Raw genomic sequence first — 18,562 nt, 5'->3', positions numbered from 1 at the left:
CAAAAATTTAATTCGCAAAAATCTGCAATTTTATTTCTGGTTTGATATTTTAAAAAATAATTCAGAATAACTGATGTAGTAGATAGCTAGATTAACAGATATAAGCACTCGGAAGTGACGTTGTTTAATAAACAAACTTGCTTATATTTCTATTGCACTGTACGAAAATTCCTTAAAATTGAAGTACATTCCTCATTATTTAACTAACAAATATGCCTAAAGTTGTGTCTAGAAGTATTGTATGTTCAGATACAAAAGATCAAGAAGAATATAATGAAGACAAACCTCTAAATGTGTATTACTGCTTATGTGGTAACATAGCGTTAATTTTAGGTAAGTTTAAATTTAGAGGCATTAGTTATGTTTTGTCAATATTAAATCAATTGTTGGGCTAAAAATGAGGGATGTTTATATGAACGCCAAGGTGCCAAAACGTTTTTATACTTGTAAAGATTAAAAAATAAAAAAAACATATAGAGGTTTGCGCAAAGGTTGCGACGAGTTATACCCTTCGAGTTATCGGAGATCTTTCCATATCGTGATCTGTCGCCCCAACTACAATGTGCCATATAGATCTTAGACTGAAATACCAAAAATACATGTAGATGTGGCTACGAGTTATACATTTCGAGTTGGTCCCTTTCTGTGATGTTTTTTTTTTATAGTTTCTCGCTGGTCGCTGCCTGGAAATTGCCAAGACGTGGCGATCATTCTGCCGCAGATCACGACACGGAAATCTCCCGGAGTTGTCCATATGGAAATGTTATCTTCCTTCCTCGGCGACTCTTCGCCAACTTGCCGTAGTTATGATAATATCCCCCATATGGAAATCTCTAAAAAGGATTTCTCATATCAAATTTTAATGATGTTATTATAATATTTCGAGTTCCATTGGTACATCTTGAAAATAACAATGTGTAACATGCATCAATATGTGTTATTAGTAGCTAATTTTTTCATACTTATGTTGAATTTTCCAGGAAATTTTTTTTCTTTCAAAATTTTATTCTTTTTTTAATTATTTTTTATGTTCTAAATTCTGTCTGTCAAATTAGGCAGCATAAGATGACTTAAACAAGAGAAAACAACATATCATATTTTGTTCGTCCTAACCAAAATACTAAGTAATCATTTCTCGGAGCTTGTACTCATAAATCAGCAAATACACGGAAAAGTAAACATCCGCTTTGAAGGCGGGAATAGACCAGTTAATTAGCGCTGTCAGAGGTGATAACCAAAAGATGTACACTACCCATTTTTCTGCAAAGGATCCATTCCTAATCTTTACACTCCTATTTCAGGCCCTATTTGAGACTTTATTCACACTTTTTGTTTCTTTTGGCTGCTTGCCAGTTTTCCATATTATATGTGGGCTATCAGTATTTTTTCTAAATAATAATATGTAAGTAAATAATAACTGGACTAAATGTAGCTATAAATTTGAATTTTTAAGTTTTGACCTCTTAAGTTTTTTTTTACTCTGTATTTTTTCACTTCTTTTTTACCTATAGGTTTGTCACCAAAACTCCCCCCCCCCCCCAAAAAAAAANCCCCCCTCCCCCCAAAAAAAAATGTCTGGTAGGCTTGAAAAATCAGGTAGAACTTGAAAATACATTTTTGCAAGTATTTCAAATGTATTACTTTTCTCCATTTTTCAGATTGTGCTATAGAAAGATTACCTGTACGGCCAAGAGATGGTGCTCGAGTCATTGATGGAGACAAGCATGCTCACAAATTAACATGTGAAACAAGTGAAACTATTTACCTTAAAAGGTAAAAATCTTTTATTATAAATAATTGATTTTTATTTCTAAAGTTGAGTTTTCAAAATAATTAATTGAAAAATTGAGTGTTTAGACTATTTTGGAGAAAATTTTCAGAATTTCCATTGTTAAAAAAATATATCTTTATAAAGTGCACAAGATATAATAGTTCTTTAAAAGATGAAATATTTTCCATAAGTTATCATTTTTAATCAAATAATGTGTGGGGAAATTTTAATTTGTCTCATGCAAAAGATTTTCACTTCATTTGCTGATTTAAATTTTTTTTACATTTATATTTTTACGGCCACACCCGCGGAACAATCTTTAATAAATCTGTCCAAATTTTTGCATTCGCTGATGACATTGATGTTGTCGCACGAACTCCTGAGGCACTAAAAGAGGCTTTTACGTCACTTGAGGCCGCAGCCTGCAGAATGCATCTTGTAATCAACCAGGTCAAAACTAAGTATATGACCTGTACCAAATATACCAGCCCTTGTCTTGTAATTGGGGATTATAAATTTGAAAACGTGAACAATTTTAAATGCTTGGGATCTGAAATCAATAGTCTTAACGACATCCTGCCTGAGATCCGTAGTAGAGTCACAGCAGCTAATCGATGTTTTTTCGGTCTTAAAAAGTATCTGAAATCTAACTTCATCAGCAGAAAAACAAAGATTCTGATTTACAAAAGTTTGATAAGACCCATTCTTTTTTACTCTGCTGAGACTTGAACAATGACAGAAAAAGTAAAGCACACTATTTCTGTGTTTGAAAGAAAAGTTTTAAGAAGCATATTTGGTGGCCTTAAATGTAACAATATCTGGAGAAGAAGAACTAACTCCGAACTTTACATACTATTTAAAGAACCTGACGTAGTCAAATATATTGCAATTCAGAGAATCAAATGGGCGGGACACCTATCAAGAATGGATAATAACCGCATTACAAAAAAGATCTTCTCTGCCAGACCATTAGGCACTCGCAAAAGAGGAAGACCTAGACTTAGATAGCTCGACTGCCTCGAAAGTGATTTAAATATTCTAAAAGTCACAAATTGGATGTCTCTGGCTAAGTGTAGAAGAGCCTGGAGTTCAACTCTGTGGAAGGCAGGGGCCCATCCTGGGCTGTCAGCAGGGCCCGACTTAGAGTAAGTGGGGCCCGGAGCAAAAACTTCTTTGGGGGGGCCCCCTCTGCTTCACTATTTCAGTAATGAAGGTATTTAATATGGAGGAAATTAAAGATATTTAGTTTTGAGGTATTTAAATTTTTCACCTCATTATAGATAAGAAAGTTGACTAGAACCTAAAATAGCTATGAAGTCCCTCCCCTCCAGTGGTTAGAAAAAATATCGTTCTATCCATTTGATTGATTTTCTGATAATTCTATGTCCATCATGCCAAATGCAGTTTTCTGATTGTTGACTTTGTCATCTAGCAGCGAAAAATTCATATCCTTGCTGACATTAGGGCTAAATTTACGCAATTACGATGGCTCAATAAAGTCAATCGGAAGCCTGTATTTTTGTAAACATATCGCATTGTGCCAGGTGGAAAAATACAGGCTTTTGATTGGCCAAATTTGTCAATCTTAATTGCGAAATTTTAGCTGATATTCCGTCTTAGAAAGTCATGGATTTACTAAATATAGATTGTGTTCATGCAATAGATTAATGAAGAAGCTAACATAAAACTGACGGATTTTACACTGTACTGATATTTTGCTTTAAAAAAGTTCCTTAAAGAATGTAACGCAAAATAATCGATTTGGGGGCCCCCTCTAATGTGTGGGACCGGGGCAACTGCCCCGTATGCCCCTGCCTTAGTCAGGCTCTGGCTGTCAGGCCAATGAAGAAGAGGAAGAATTTTATGGCCAGAATGATTGTTTGCCTCACCAATAACTCTAATGTTCTGCCATATTTGAAATATAATTTTTAAAACTATGAAGTTTTTGTAATTCTGTTGCATGTATCTTAGATACTTTTCTCTCTCGGTAAACTGCTTCCCAGCCTTTTAAAGCGGATTGTTATTTTATTTAATTTTTCCTTCTTCAGTATATAAAATAATAATTAAATTCACCATTAATTTTATGGTTTATATTAAATTTTTAAGGATGCTGGTGGAAAATTACAGAATAAACACTAATATTTTCTAATAATTTATGGTGCATCAAAAGATATTTTGTAAATTACAATAACGTCACATATATTGTTTTTATTATTGAATTTTAAACTTTTCAAATTGTTAAATCTATCTTTCTTCATTATAGAAAACATTAACTATTGCAAAGTTTGCATTTTTTTCTTTCTTCAAATAAATAAGTTAGGCAAATGAAGATTAAACTGTGATAATTGGTTCTGACTGTCCACTGAAATTGTTTTTTGAAATTTTTTTTTTTTTTTTTTGACTATTTCCATTTTATTCCCCATTTTAATTTCAAACCAAAATCATCTCATCATTATTTATATATTCATTAAAAAAATTTTTAAAAAATTAATTCTGAAAAAATTTACCATTTTATTTATTTTTTATTGTTTAAAATTGGCAAAATATTGCAGAAAGAATAGTAATTGTGATTTAACCTATGAATTTAATAAAGAGTCAAAATTTTTTAAATGTTATTTAAATATTTCGGCAAATTACATGTTTTTCCTATATTTTAGGAACTACTTTAACAATATCTTTATTAGTAATTTGTATTATTTTCTTTAATAAATTCTGTATTTTAGGGAGGAAGGTGTTGAAAAACAGTATCGAAAAAAATGCAAGAAGTAAGTAGCTTTTAAAAAATATTATTTTGCACACTTTATTTTAAACATTGAAATGTAGAAATTTATTTCTTAGTATAAAATAACATGTAGTACTTGAGACTAACCTATGAAAAAAAAAAAAAATCTGAATAGTTTAAGATCTTTAACAAAGCCCGGGTTTAGTTCATATTGCCAACGCCTATTATGATAATTTCACTGACAGCTCATATCATTTTACTATATAATCATTTTACAAAGGCCATTGGTTGAATTTTGATTTATATATTCTGACAAACTTTTTTTATTAAGTTTTTTTTGTTATTATTGTTTGGAAAGTTTTTAAAATTATTTGACATTTAAAGTGTATTATTTTGCAGTAATTATAAGTATATTGCTAAATAACCTACTTACTCAAAAGGTTGATTATTGCTGTGACCTGAGGAATCATTTAAAAAATATCAAAATGTTTAATTACAGTATCACTTGAAATTTTTTTATTATTTAATAAATATATTCTTATTGAAAAGAATTGTTTTGGTAAATAATTTGGATTATGTGATGCCATGTAAAAATCCCTGGCTACAGTCCTACAAATAAAGTTTTATAGTCCTGTTTAGAATTTCTTCTTCTTTGTCTGCGCAACAGCCCCTTGCACGCCTTGGCTGCCACAATAGCCCCTTGCAGGCCTTGGCTACCGCAACAGCTGACAAATGTCAGTGCCTCCTATCCATGGCAACTTCCTTTCAATTTCTAATCTTTGGGGTTTTCATTGCATTTTCGATGTCGTTGAGCCATCTAGTAGGAGGCCTGCCTCTGGGATATGATCCCTTGGGGGTTCTTAAAGGTGAATATTCTTTTCCATAGGTGGCCCAGCCATCTCAGCCTATTACTGCGGATTATTTATGAAATTTGGGGCTGCTTATTGAGTCAGTAGAGCTCCAAGTTATATTTGGTTTGTTTATAATTTACTATTTCTTTTTTTTACTTTTTATTTTTACGATATTTTTTTAAAATGTAACCATTACAATCCTGCTTTTACAAATCTCCGGTTGGGAAACAGCTGTTTAAATTATCATACATAAGGCAATGAACAACAAAACTTTATGCTAATATTGGCCTTTACCTATATTGGTTATGTTATTCGAAATTTGGTTTTAGTTAATATTCTATGTATTAATTTCCTCTTTATTTGTTACTGGGACTGAAATTATTTATAATTTATAACTGATATAAATTGTTAACTATAACATATTTTAAATGTACTCACTTTATTAACAATCATAATTACACATTATGTAGGTGTGGAATTATTCTGTTCTACCAGCATCAGCCAGATAGCAAAGTTACATTTATATTTAAAGGCGCTGTATGTAAAGTCAGAGATGGGCACTCACAAACTAGTGTTTATCCTCTTATTCCTGAACCTAAAAAAGTAAGTTTGTATTTTTATATATACTGTTCTTGATTTATTAAATTTTATTGACTTTATAGATTTTGATTAATCTTTTGATGTCTTGCATATTATCCTTAAATACACTGTAACCAAATTTCAAGATTTTTAACGGAGGAAACTATATTATACTCCTTGTAATTAAAAATGACGCATAGCAAACTAGTGTATAATAATAACATACTACTGTGAAAAAAAACAGTAAGATTGAAAAGTATTTACAAAGACTATAAAAGATTTGCTTTTTTGCTTGTCATGTACAAGATGAATATAATGAGACATTTAAGCTTTTAAAGTAAATTCAAGCTTGTTTATTGCAAGTCTTGATTTAACTTTTAATTATATGTTTGGTTTTTATTTTGATATTAATAAACTTACATAAAACTATATTTATACGAGTGCAACTTGCATTTTATGGGGAAGTTTTTATAATCATTCTGAAAATTATCTTTCATTCAAGAACATTTGAAAGTTCATGAGTACGTTTCCATTTGCTCATGAGTCTACTTTTATTTTTCTGCTCAAATGTTTGTAAAGCATGTTTAATATTGCAATGGCTTACTTTTTTTTCATTCACATCTTTGACAACAAAGTTCTCTACAGAAAGTTTTATGACTAATGGATAACATTGTGAATATTTTGAACATATTATTGACATTAACTGATAATATGATTTAGTTTCCATTACAATTTTAACTATAATGAAAAATAAAGAGTAGGTTTAAAATGATTTTAATCATTAAAAATATGATTACAAATATTTGACAAAGTGTGAAAATTAGGACATAGATGAGGTTTTAACAGAATGGCTTTGTGTTCAAGGTAAAGTTGCTTTCAGCTATCAATTCATAATCAATAATGTATTTGGCACAATGAATGTTAAATCATTATCAAAGGTTCCCTTCTGTGTAAATAGAAAAACAATAAAACACATTTTTAAATATTTTCTTTGGTGCATTAGTTTTTATAATTTTGGTTAATTCTGGTTTAAGGGGCACTTCAATTTTACCAGGAAATGGTCTTAAGTTATTTTATAAATGCGGTTGATTGTATAAGTATGATTAATATTATAAATCTTAACATATGTTTAATGAAATAATTAGTACATTTAATTAGATATTAAAACCATATATTCATTTAGAGAACCTGTTGATATTTTTGAATGCATGTATATAAATGTTGCTTGCATGCATGTTGGTAATTGAAAACTTTCGAGTTAATTATCTTATTAAATTATTTGTTTTTTGTTTTTTTAAATTTTAGATCATGGTTACAAAACATACAAAGAATATGGGTAAATTCAGCTCTGTAACTGTTTCTACAATTGATGAAGAAGAGGAAGAAATTGAAGCAGTAAGTATACTTTTCAAAAATGATTCCTAGCTTTCCAGAATTAATTTAAATAACTGTAAGTAGGACTTTTTTTAAAAATATTTATCAAAGTAAACAGCTATGATTGATTTAGTATTGAAAAGATAGTATAAATATTAAAACTCCCTCAATATTTAGATGCAAATCAGTAATCTACATAAAAAGTATCTTGTTATTTTTCTCTTTTTTTTCTTCTTAATTGTAATGTATTGAAAATAAAACTATTTTTTTTAAATTTGCATTCATGTTTCTCAAGTTGAATGTGCCATTTTTTTTAAGTTTTAATTTTTAAGAAATATGACTTGTAAAAAATAAATTTAATGTACTAAAAAACTTAACCATTTTCTATTATAGATTTAAATGCAGTGATGTACAGTTTTTTGTTCTCAGAGCCTCTTAAGCTTGCCCGCCAAATATTAAGAGACAATATGAAAGAAAAAAATAAAATAAAAAAGCATAACATAAGACATAAACTAAATAATATTTAAATAAAAAGTGAAGCTCAGTAATTGGCAAAGAAAATTGAAAGCAAACAAATTATTAATTTTCAGACTTCTATCTTTAATGTATTGATATTTATTTCTATGTACTAATATAACTTTAAAATATATTTCTAACTTCTATCTTATATATAATTATAAAAATACTGCAATAAGTTACCTAATTTATTTGAATTTACTTACCATTACATTAAAAAATTTTATTTTATTATATATGCTCAAGTAAAAAAAAAAATCTGTGCATATGTGAATCATGCCTACATTATTGCTATTGATTAATTATGTAAATAAAATAAATGTATTTTAAATAATTTTATTTATACAAAAATAATAAATACATGGTGAGAGTACTATATTAGTACTGTAATTTTTGAAGGTGAGAAAAATAACTTCATTCAATAAATGAAAATAGCACTCTGTTAATATTTCCCTATAGTAATTATAATATATCCACAAATGTAATGTAATTAATATACTTCTTACATATATAATAATTAAATATAAGTGATTAACGAGGTTAGAAAACAGTTTAGAAAATATGTATCTTAAAAATTATTGATGATAATAATTGTTTTTCAGAGAGAGGTTGCTGATTCATATGCCAATAATGCAAGAATAATAGAGAAACAGTTGGAAAGAAAAGGAATGTATAAAAGGAAATCTTTGGAACAGGTAATTTAAAATTTACAAATTATATTTTTGTAATGAGTTTTTAAAATTATCTATGATTTTTTATACATGTTGTGTGTGCATAAGTTCTTATTGTATAAAGCAAAGCACCTTTATGACAATCGTTATATGGTGCAGATACTTACATTACAGTAGAGCAACAGTTATCAGGGAATGACTGATTTTTTTAAAAAAAAGTGTAATAAAAAACTTTTATGAAGAAAGTATATACTATTTTTTTCGTTACCAATAGCTGTTTCAATAATTTAGACATAGAACAAAGATTTATGTTGTGTGTCATACTTATGAATGAATACATTTTGTAATTAATTTTCATATTTCCACTTGTACTTTTTGAGTTATTTATTTATTTTTTGGATTATCAGTTATTTTTGTTATCTGTGTGGCCCCTTGTCACCCGATTCCACAGATAATCTAAGCTCTACTGTGTATACATTACTGATGATACTCATAACGTCTAAAAAATGTTATCGGAGAAGTGTATGCAAAAATCAACTGCTGACTGAAAATAAATAATTTTTAACACTTTCATAACTGCCAACTCAACTATATTTTCCAGTATATTATTTCCAGATTGTAATTTTCTACTGGTTTAATAAATATACTTATTCCTTCTGTAATAAATATACTTATATTCTGCTTAATAAATATACTTTACTTATTCCTCATTTCTAATGAGAGTCACAAAAAGAAGTTTCAAAATCGTTTATATTATATGAAACAGATTGTTAGTACAACCATTAGTGTAAAGATTTAGTTATATAGTTAATATAGATTGCTACACGAGTTAAGATGTAAATATTTTAATGAATCTTCAAACACATAATTTACTTATCCATCTAGTTGTTGTTAACAACCAGCTAATTATTTTAAGCTTAGGTTTGATACCATTCATAAAATCGAAGTTAAAAAATTTATTGTATTGTAAAAAGATAAAAAATTATTATTGTCAAAGTTTTGTAGTTGGAAGTTTAAATATTGGAGTTTAATGTACTTAAATGTCTTGAAAAAGAGTGAAAAATAAGCATATTTTTAGTATTTAAAATTACTTGAGCTAATTTACTTCGTTAACTTTTACAAAGGTATATAACACGGGTATATACATTTTATAACTTACATTGACTTGCATATTGATTTCTAGCATGTCCTCTATTGATATTTTATTTATTTATTTTATTTAATCTACTTTTATTTCTTTTGAAATTAAAGAAATAAACTTTTGGAAACAATGCTGTTCCCATGAAACACTTAGTGAAACAATGAAAACAAATTTACAATGCATGTGAACAATTTTAACTCATCAATTTCTAAATTTCCTATATTATGATTCTTCTGTTAAATAATAATTTGACTGTAAATAAAAAACACAACCAAGAAAATCCTTTATTTAAAAAAAAATCTTAAAAATGAAGAAAGGTAAATTTTAAATTCAACACTATATTGAAAAGAACAAATTCAATTTGGTCATTTTAACAGAGGAAAGGAATTCATTAATTGAATTAGAAACAGGACTTATTTCCATTGTTATAATCGAGAATAAATCATGTCAAAGAGTTGATTACATCTATTTACTTAAATGAGAAATTCAGTTGTGTGACTAAAAGAGAATGTATTTAAAAAAAAAGTATAAAAGTAATTATTGCTATAGTACACTGTTTAAATTTATTTAAACAAAAAAAAGTGTTATCAGTTTTATATGCATATATTTTAATTTATTTTAGGGTATATATATTGAACCAGAACTGAAGAAGAAACCAAGAGGAACACTGATTGATAAATAACATATCTTTTCATTTAAACTATGATACTTGATCATTATATTTGTACATAAATTATTCACCTGTAGTTTACTTTTGTAAATATTAAATTTGTTTTTTAAGATATAAGTGATGTTTTTGATTTTGTGGAACATGTACATACTTTAAAACATTAAACATAATTTTAAATTAATGCAGTACAGAACCCGTTATCCGGAAATCAAAAAACTGGAACGAAATTCGATAAATTTCCCGCCATTTTTAAAAAAAATGTTTTTTTTCCTCATAAGATTTTAGGATTTTTCTTTCTATTTTGAAAGATGTTTACCTTACCATCATTTTGGAAATAATTGTATTACTTCATCGTTTTTTCTTCTTTTTAAGATTATTTCCAAATATTTTTATTATTTTTTTTTAGTTGGGTTTAAGGATAAAAAAAACAGCTTTTTGTAGCGCTTAAGAAAAAAGGAAAAAATCAGTTTTCCGGAATGGCGATGGTCTCGATCGTTCCGGATAATCGGTTCCCTACTGTATTAAACATAATCAAAATCCCAAAGGCTATATTTATGAAATATTACTAACTGTATAATATGATGCAAAGAGAGATTGGGGCTGAAAAAACTTTTTAATCTGAATTTGATTACTACCCCCTTTTTTTGTAGTGATTATGTAAAAATCTGAATGATTCTGTAGGTTTTGGATTCATGATAATATGATGGACTTGACTGTTACTTCTTTATTGCTCAATTACATCTGAGCTAATATTTGAAAAACGTGAGCTATAAATGTTTTTTTAAAAAATACTTTTCGAAAATAATTAAATTTTCATGGAACAATCTAATTTTTTTTCTTCCTCTAACAGCTTCAATAAAATAATATTTAGAAAGTTGTTTGATTAAATGCAAGTTTTACATTAGTTTTTTCACATTAAACTGAACAATTTTAAAATTTTTTACTTGTTTTACCTAAAATCTCACTAAGGTTCACAAATGAGTTTGATTATCCACAGCTTTTTGTGACAAGATTTAAAAAGTGAAATATTATTGAACGGCTTGAAGTTCCTTCTTGCCATCACATGAACAAATTTTAAAAAATTATATAAGTAGAAAGTTTATGTGTAGTACTATTCAATTTTATAGTTATTAATTTATATTTACTAAAAAAGGGGGGAAATGAAGAGAAAAAACATTTTACAACAATCAAAGTTGAAAATTAACCTCATGCCAGTGATTTCTTAAAAATATTCTGAATTACTCTTGTAATTTTTTTTAAACAATTTACAACTCTTTCTATTTATTCATTTACTAATTATAAGTTGATACTTTTCTCAGTGCCAATACGAAAAAGTATGTTTATTTAGGGAAAATACATTAATATGTCTGATTTCAAAACTTAAAATATTGTCACCACTAATTAATTAGAATATTTAAGGTTATCTTTGAATCTTTTAGATTGAGCAAGTGGAAATCTAATCCTTAGATCAAAAGTTATTCGGGATGTTCATTTTTTTTTGTGTACTCTGTACATAAGTTCTGCACAACCCAGTTATCACAAAACTACTTCCATTCTCTGGAGAACTTGCACAAAACCTATATATACAAGCAGAATACTAGAGTGCAAAATCTCTCTTTATTAGGTATGATTTCTGATGTTTGAGTCCTTTTTTATGCTGTCATAATCCACCAATGGGATGTTATGTGATTTTCCATAGATGCAGAATCTCTCCTGAGAGTAAGTAACCGCTGTGCTAAATCACTTCAACCTAGAGGGAAAATTGTAAGATCTCGAAATTTGAAATGGGATTGAATTAAACACTGTGAAAAGCAAGTGTAGGTATACTGTTGTAAATTCAATGTAAAAAGATCTTATATTACAAACATTGATAATTGAACAATATTAAAAATCCTTCATTCATTAAACCTTAAGAAATAATTTAACGCCGACCGGCTTGTGTAGGGGGCAGGGAACTGTCCTTGCATCAGAAAGGTCCTGGGTTCGAATCTCGGTCAAGGTATGGATGTTTCTTTCTCTCTCTGTGAAAGTAATCTCTCTTGATAAACGTAAGTTTTATGAATTGTACAATTGAAACAAGTATTTTCAACTAAATTTATTAACAATATAAAGAAAAAAACATTTCAAGTCACAAACAATATCTATTGGAAATAAATCATGAATAAAGTTTAACTGCTGTTATTGCTTTTTTTCTTTATTTCCTGATTCTAGTTTCATTTTTCTAAATTCTTTACTAGCTTCCTTTAGCAAAATATTAGTTAAAGATGCTCCTGTTGGTTTAGGTTTTTGAGGCACTGGAGGGTATGGATTGTCTGAAAGTAAAAGATGTTTTTAATTACAAATTAAATTACAAGTTGATAAAAATAAAAATAAATAAAGTTAGTTCAATTTATACAGAGGGTATGAAATAAAAGTTATTTTAATTGATAAAATGTTTAATTTAAAAAGATATTTAACCTGGAAAATAAGATATTTTTTTTTACAAATAAAATTTCAAGTTGGGAGAAAGACAGCCCTGTGTAAAATAAACTAATAAAAATTAACTGCAATTAAATCAAAGATAACAAATACAAAAACTGAAATGTTACATCAAAATTTAGGAAATTTAAAAAACCTGTTTCGCTAGACTTGTTGCAAAGTAAATTTTTAAAATTAAATTATTTCTTTACTTCACATTTATATGATCTACAAATGTAAAAGTTTAAACAATAGTATTTTTGATTTTATATTTAATTACATATGTGTGTTTAATTATAATTATTGAAATGTTAAGCAAAGTTCCTACTACTAGAAGTTACTTCTAATACTAGTTCTTACTACCATTAGAAGTTTTGAAAATAAGCATTTGCTCACCTTTCAATTCTAATATGCACAGAGGTAGAAAGCGAGCAGCTTTCTTTTCATAAGCTAAGTGACACTTGTCTGGAAGAAGGTGTTTTGCGGTGCAAGGACCTTGACAGTTTTGATAACGAGGAGCTAAAACTTTGAACAATTTGTGAACCATTTGTTTGTCCTAAAAATATTTTTTTCATTAGAAATGTAAGACAACTTTGCATATGTGTTATCTGTATAAGAAAATTAGTTTATCACCCTATTATATCCAAACTACAAGTTAAGAGCTAAGCAACACTTTGTTGAATGTGAGTAAAGAAACTTTAGATTTTGCACATTGGTATTAAAAAATAACAATTATGCTAAATCTTTATTTCGTGTATGCAAATTTCCAACTTCCAAAATCTATAAACCTCTGTTCAGTGATATGGTAGCACTCATGACATTTAATTATGACAAAAGATAGATTATCTGAGTTTATTTGTAAAATGTTTGTTGCAACTTCATTGTTTAAAGAAAGCTCTTTTATAACTATTCAAAACATTTTTGTAAAGGAAAATAAACTTATAGCAGGGTCATAGATATTTTGTAATGAGAAGGTTTAGAATATGTACGAGGTATAATATGTAATTACATTATATATTCGTTAAAGCACGATTAGCAAAAATCCTTTATTTGATTTAAATTGGAGCATTTCATTTGAATAAAATTAATTTGATTTTTTTACATTTACTAATTGAATCATTTAATTAAATGACTTAATAATACTTATATATGAAAAACAATATTATAGCTAAAATAATTAATATTTCTTTTTTAAATAGTTATAACTATTTTTCAATACTTACAACCAATCACTAAATTATAAAATCATAGCTAGTAATTTTTGTTCAATATCACATTCCTATTTATTTTAATATCAGGGAGGCAATTTGACAATTAGAAATCCAACAGGGTTGCAAAAAACCCAGGTTTTTCCAGAAAAAGCCAACCTGGGTGGATTTTTCATGTTTTATTGGGGTTTTTTTTCAGAGAGGGCAGGAATATGTAAATAATCCCTGCCCTTATTTTAAAAAAAGCTTATTTTAGTATTATTAATTAAGTTTAATTTTATGAATTGACTTAAAAAATTAAAGTGTAATAATTAGTTAATACAATAAATTGGTGCATAAGTCTGAAAAAGGTTTCTTCTGACATCACGATACAAAATGTTATACGTACTCACATACATCACATATTTGAAACTTATTTTTACACAGGATTACTTTTTATTTATATTTTAATCTTAAAAAATATTTAAGGAAATTTTTTTATTTGCATAGAAAGCAAATCAATAACTCTCCAGTCTCCAAACGCAGTTAGTTTTCTTACCATAGGTTAATTTTTTTATGCTAACCTACTCATATATTTCAATAGAATAGCTTTTTAATATAACAGAGGATAAAAGGGAAAACTATTTTAGAAAAACCCACCTTAAAGTGGGTTTTACTGGGTTTTTCTAAGATTGATTTCTTTTTTATCCTCTGTTATATTAAAGAGCTATTCTATTGAAGTACATATGTAGTCTGGCCTAAAAAAAAAAAATACTTATAGTGAAAAAACTAATTGTGTTGGAGACTGGAGAGTCACCTTGCTGGCTAGATTTGACTGTATGGCCATTGATTTGCTTTCTATACAAATAAAAAAATTTCCTTAAATATTTTTTAAGATTAAAATACTATAAATAAAAAGTAATCCTGTGTAAAAATAAGTTTCAAATGTGTGATGTATGTGAGTATGTATAACATTTTGTATCGTGATATCAGAAGAAACTTTTGCATCAATTTATTTGTATTAATTACCTATGTGTTAAGTCAATTTATAAAATTAAACTTAACTATAAATATTAAAATAAGCTTTTTAAAATAAGTTACTTATCCCTGTCCTCTCTTTTGAAAAAACCCCCATTAAAACATGAAAAGCCCAATAAAACCCACACGGGTAGGGTTTTTCTAGAAAACCCGGGTTTTTTCGAACCCTGAAATCCAATGAAGAGAAAATTAGTCTAGGTCCGAAAACAGTACTGAAAAAAAATCAATTTTTTAAATTTATAGGACGGTGGATTAAAATTATGCCAAACTTATTACATATAAGTATAAAAAAATGACATGTTAAAATAAGCACATTTTTAATATTACAAAATTCTAATATTACAAAAAAGAAAAAAGACTCTTACCTCAAGCCAAAAATTTGCCATTTCCATTGTAGGACCATGCTTGTCACCATTTCTCACAGCTTCAGTTATTAGCTACAGAAACAAAGATTTTATTAATCTTGTGGATTGGTACTTTTGTGAAGAAAAAAAAAACTAATTTAGACTCAACGCAGATTAATTTTAACTCAACTGTCAGACTTCTGAGAATCAGGAATTACAAAAAGGAAGCAACCATTTTTGTGAAATAATTTCATTATCTATAAATCATCATGTGCATTTCACGAATTTACACAACACTTTTTTCTCAGAATATAAATATATTGTTTTGAAAATCCAGGACTGAGGACGTTTATATAAGATTTCAGACAAAAACAAAACATTAGAGACAATATTATGAGTAAGGAAAACTGATGAAAAAATAATTGATTTTTCAATGATTACATAAGTTGTCTATGTCAAAATTTCATAAGTTAAAATTTCTTTATTTTTCAAGTGTTCAATGTGTGTAGAATTTTACTTTGAACATCAAACAGAGTAAAATAATTAGAATTTAAAGTTGTTTTTTCATATAGGCAAAAATATCAACAATACAAAAAAAATTCAAAATGCATTATAATGAAGTTCAAACCTTTTATAAAAAATGGATAAAATTCATCAAATGTATAAATTCATCATAATGGATAATTTATCATCATAATCTATATCATATATAAAGAACCTGATGTCATTAAATTAATCAAAATTCAAAGGATTAAATGGGCAGGCCACATTATAAGAATGGAGGATAGCAGGACAACCAAAAAAGTTTTCAGTGCCAGGCCAACAGGTACAAGAAAAAGAGGACGGCCAAACCTAAGATTTTTAGACTGCCTTGAAAAGGACCTACAAGTTTTAAAGATAATAAACTGGAAAACCTTGGCTAAGGGAAGAATGTCTTGGCATAGGCTTGTTCAGAAGGCCAAGGCCCATCCTGGGCTGTCGTGCCAATGATAAGAAGAATCTAGTATATCATAATGGATAATTTATCAGGCCAGGGGTAAAAATGTGATTCAGTGTTCACTCAAATGAAATACAATACCTCATCCCTCTGAAAGCTATAAATTTCTGTGTAATCTGGTTTTAATATACATGAATGCTGCAAAATTTGGTGCAGATAAAATGCATATTTTATAAGCCTGTTTAGGGCAGAATATTGGGTGGGCAGGTAGGTAGGTACTTTAAGTATGTCGCACTAGAGCTGCACAATGAGCTGTTGACGACGATCTGGGAAACATCCCTGAGGATGATCTGAAGACATGCCATCACAATTTTGAACCTCTGCAGAGGAGATGGCTACCCTGCTTTGGTAGCCCAACAATCTGCGCACAAAGTCAAGCACTTTATGGTAGAATAATTTAACAAGGACTGATAACACACACCCTTGGTCCCTGCGCAGGTTGATCAAAGTGGTCACCCACCCGCTTACTGACTGCAGCCAGTGATGCTTGACTTCGATGTTCTATGATCAGTCCACTGCAAGATGGCAAAAGACTTATTTATCTATAATTCACTGTCTGGGAAAATTTATTTTTTATAAGTTGATAATTAAATTTTAATTATAAGAAGTACGGCAAGATTTCAATATCAGTCGCTTTGCAACTGTAGTTGACGCAAACAGGCACAGAGGCAAAAATATCACAGTACATTAATTTTCAGGTTTTATTAATAATATACTTATATTTGATGATTTATCTTTGATAAATAGCATTTAGATGTGCAAAATTTGAATTTTTTATTCAATCATAATCACTATAGTTAAAAGTATCAAGAAATTCTGAATAGTCCAGAAAGGGGATATTTCTGCATCGTGATCTGGCACACCAACTACAATCACCAAGGTGCCAAAAAGATTTTAAACTTGCAAAATTTAAAAAAAAAAAAACAAACAAACATGTACATGGGGTGGCTACGAGTTATACCTTTCAAGCTGGTCTATTTCTGTGATGTTTTTTTTAGTATTTAGCGAGCCGCTACCTGGAAGTTGATTTGGCGATCATTCTGCCATAGATCCCTATATGGAAATCACCCTCCCCTCTACAATCGCTAAATCTATTTTAAATTTGCAAATTGTTTTTTTCTTTCTTCCTCCTTTTTTTTTTTTTTTTTTTTTTTTTTTTTTTAGAAAAAAATAGATGTTTGCCCAGAGTTGGCTATGAGTTTTAATCTTTGATTTGGCCCCCTCTCACCAGGGACTGGCAATTATTTTGGTGCAGATCTCTGCACAGAAAAAATTCTTCTTGGATGAGACATGTGAAGAAGTTTTTAAGTTTTGACATGATAGTTCAAAAGGATCGCCATCATTTTCATAAACAATATTTAAAAAAATTTATATGGTTTAAACACAAAAAAAAAAATTCCGATTTAGTGGGATAAAATTAAACTTTTTAACTATTTAAGACTTTCTTTGATCTGTGAGAAATCTGATTTATGTAAAGTAAAAACTATTTTAGAATGCGAAACATACCCGTTCTGCATAACCTCGTACTTCATTACATTTCGGCATAAACAATTCTATTCTTTCGTACTTAAATAATGCAGAAAGCACTGTCCTGATCTTTTTTACTCTTCCGTAAGGTCCTTCATCCTGAACATTTTTTAAATTAACATGACGTTTTTTAACGCTAAATTTTATTCTAGGAAGCAACTTTGCTATCTCAGCCATTTAAACCCAGATTTATAACAATAAAAACAGTAAGATTAATGATTTACAATTCGTATATATTTTCTGAAAAAGGTCGAATATTTCAATTATAAAACGCTTTATTTCTTGTTTACAGTCTTGGAAAAACAATAAACGCTTCCGAATGTCTATTTCTGCTTCATTAAAACACTAATAAACAGTTACTGATCATTTAAAAAACTGGTCAGTTACGGAAGACTAAGCTATAGCATTTTTAAGAGCGATTGTCTTTGCATTTAATTCGCACATCTTTAATCATTATCGAGGAAAAATTAGAACCTGATTGGTTGAACATGACCATAGTGTTATTTTCTCTTTAACGCTGTCGGAGGTACGTGAATGAATACTGATAGAATAAAATGAGAGGGAGTATTGAAAATTATTGTCGTCATATATTCATTGTAACAGAATTTATTGCAGTGTTGTATGTTGTGGCTGATTATCATCATTGATCTATTTTGTTAATGTAGGCATTGTACAAATCTCTCCTTATTAGGTATGGTTTCTGCTGATGTTTGAGTC

General features: G+C 28.5%; 2 protein-coding genes across 2 annotated transcripts; one reads left to right on the top strand and one right to left on the bottom strand.

The window, feature by feature from the left end:
* The first annotated feature begins 93 nt into the window (after nucleotides 1-93).
* LOC107436677 (STING ER exit protein) lies at nucleotides 94-10,412 on the top strand. Its single transcript, XM_016048459.3, has 7 exons — nucleotides 94-333; nucleotides 1,659-1,773; nucleotides 4,495-4,536; nucleotides 5,815-5,947; nucleotides 7,229-7,318; nucleotides 8,416-8,508; nucleotides 10,248-10,412. The coding sequence occupies exons 1-7, from the start codon at nucleotides 213-215 to the stop codon at nucleotides 10,305-10,307; spliced, it is 654 nt and encodes a 217-aa protein (XP_015903945.1). The 5' UTR covers nucleotides 94-212; the 3' UTR covers nucleotides 10,308-10,412.
* Nucleotides 10,413-12,375: 1,963 nt separating this feature from the next.
* On the bottom strand, nucleotides 12,376-18,161 carry LOC107436676 (mitochondrial ribosomal protein L17). The gene is made up of 4 exons (XM_016048458.4): nucleotides 17,825-18,161; nucleotides 15,343-15,414; nucleotides 13,149-13,308; nucleotides 12,376-12,607 (listed from the first exon to the last, which is right to left on the bottom strand). The coding sequence occupies exons 1-4, from the start codon at nucleotides 18,020-18,022 to the stop codon at nucleotides 12,474-12,476; spliced, it is 564 nt and encodes a 187-aa protein (XP_015903944.1). The 5' UTR covers nucleotides 18,023-18,161; the 3' UTR covers nucleotides 12,376-12,473.
* Nucleotides 18,162-18,562: the final 401 nt, after the last annotated feature.

The sequence above is a fragment of the Parasteatoda tepidariorum genome, chromosome 6, assembly GCF_043381705.1.
Source record: "Parasteatoda tepidariorum isolate YZ-2023 chromosome 6, CAS_Ptep_4.0, whole genome shotgun sequence".
NCBI lineage: Eukaryota > Metazoa > Arthropoda > Arachnida > Araneae > Theridiidae > Parasteatoda > Parasteatoda tepidariorum.
The sequence above is the reverse complement of the archived record's forward strand: the minus strand, read 5'-3'. Positions and strand labels throughout refer to the sequence as shown.

Bases quoted from the DNA above. Each gene is read 5' to 3' on its own strand.
- LOC107436677 (XM_016048459.3), top strand. From the start codon at position 213: ATGCCTAAAGTTGTGTCTAGAAGTATTGTATGTTCAGATACAAAAGAT. The intron at 334-1,658 runs GTAAGTTTAAAT...TCCATTTTTCAG, and splicing joins TAACATAGCGTTAATTTTAG to ATTGTGCTATAGAAAGATTA. The intron at 5,948-7,228 runs GTAAGTTTGTAT...TTTAAATTTTAG, and splicing joins TTATTCCTGAACCTAAAAAA to ATCATGGTTACAAAACATAC.
- LOC107436676 (XM_016048458.4), bottom strand. From the start codon at position 18,022: ATGGCTGAGATAGCAAAGTTGCTTCCTAGAATAAAATTTAGCGTTAAA. The intron at 15,415-17,824 runs GTATGTTTCGCA...TTGTTTCTGTAG, and splicing joins TACGAGGTTATGCAGAACGG to CTAATAACTGAAGCTGTGAG. The intron at 12,608-13,148 runs GTGAGCAAATGC...TTTTACTTTCAG, and splicing joins GTGCATATTAGAATTGAAAG to ACAATCCATACCCTCCAGTG.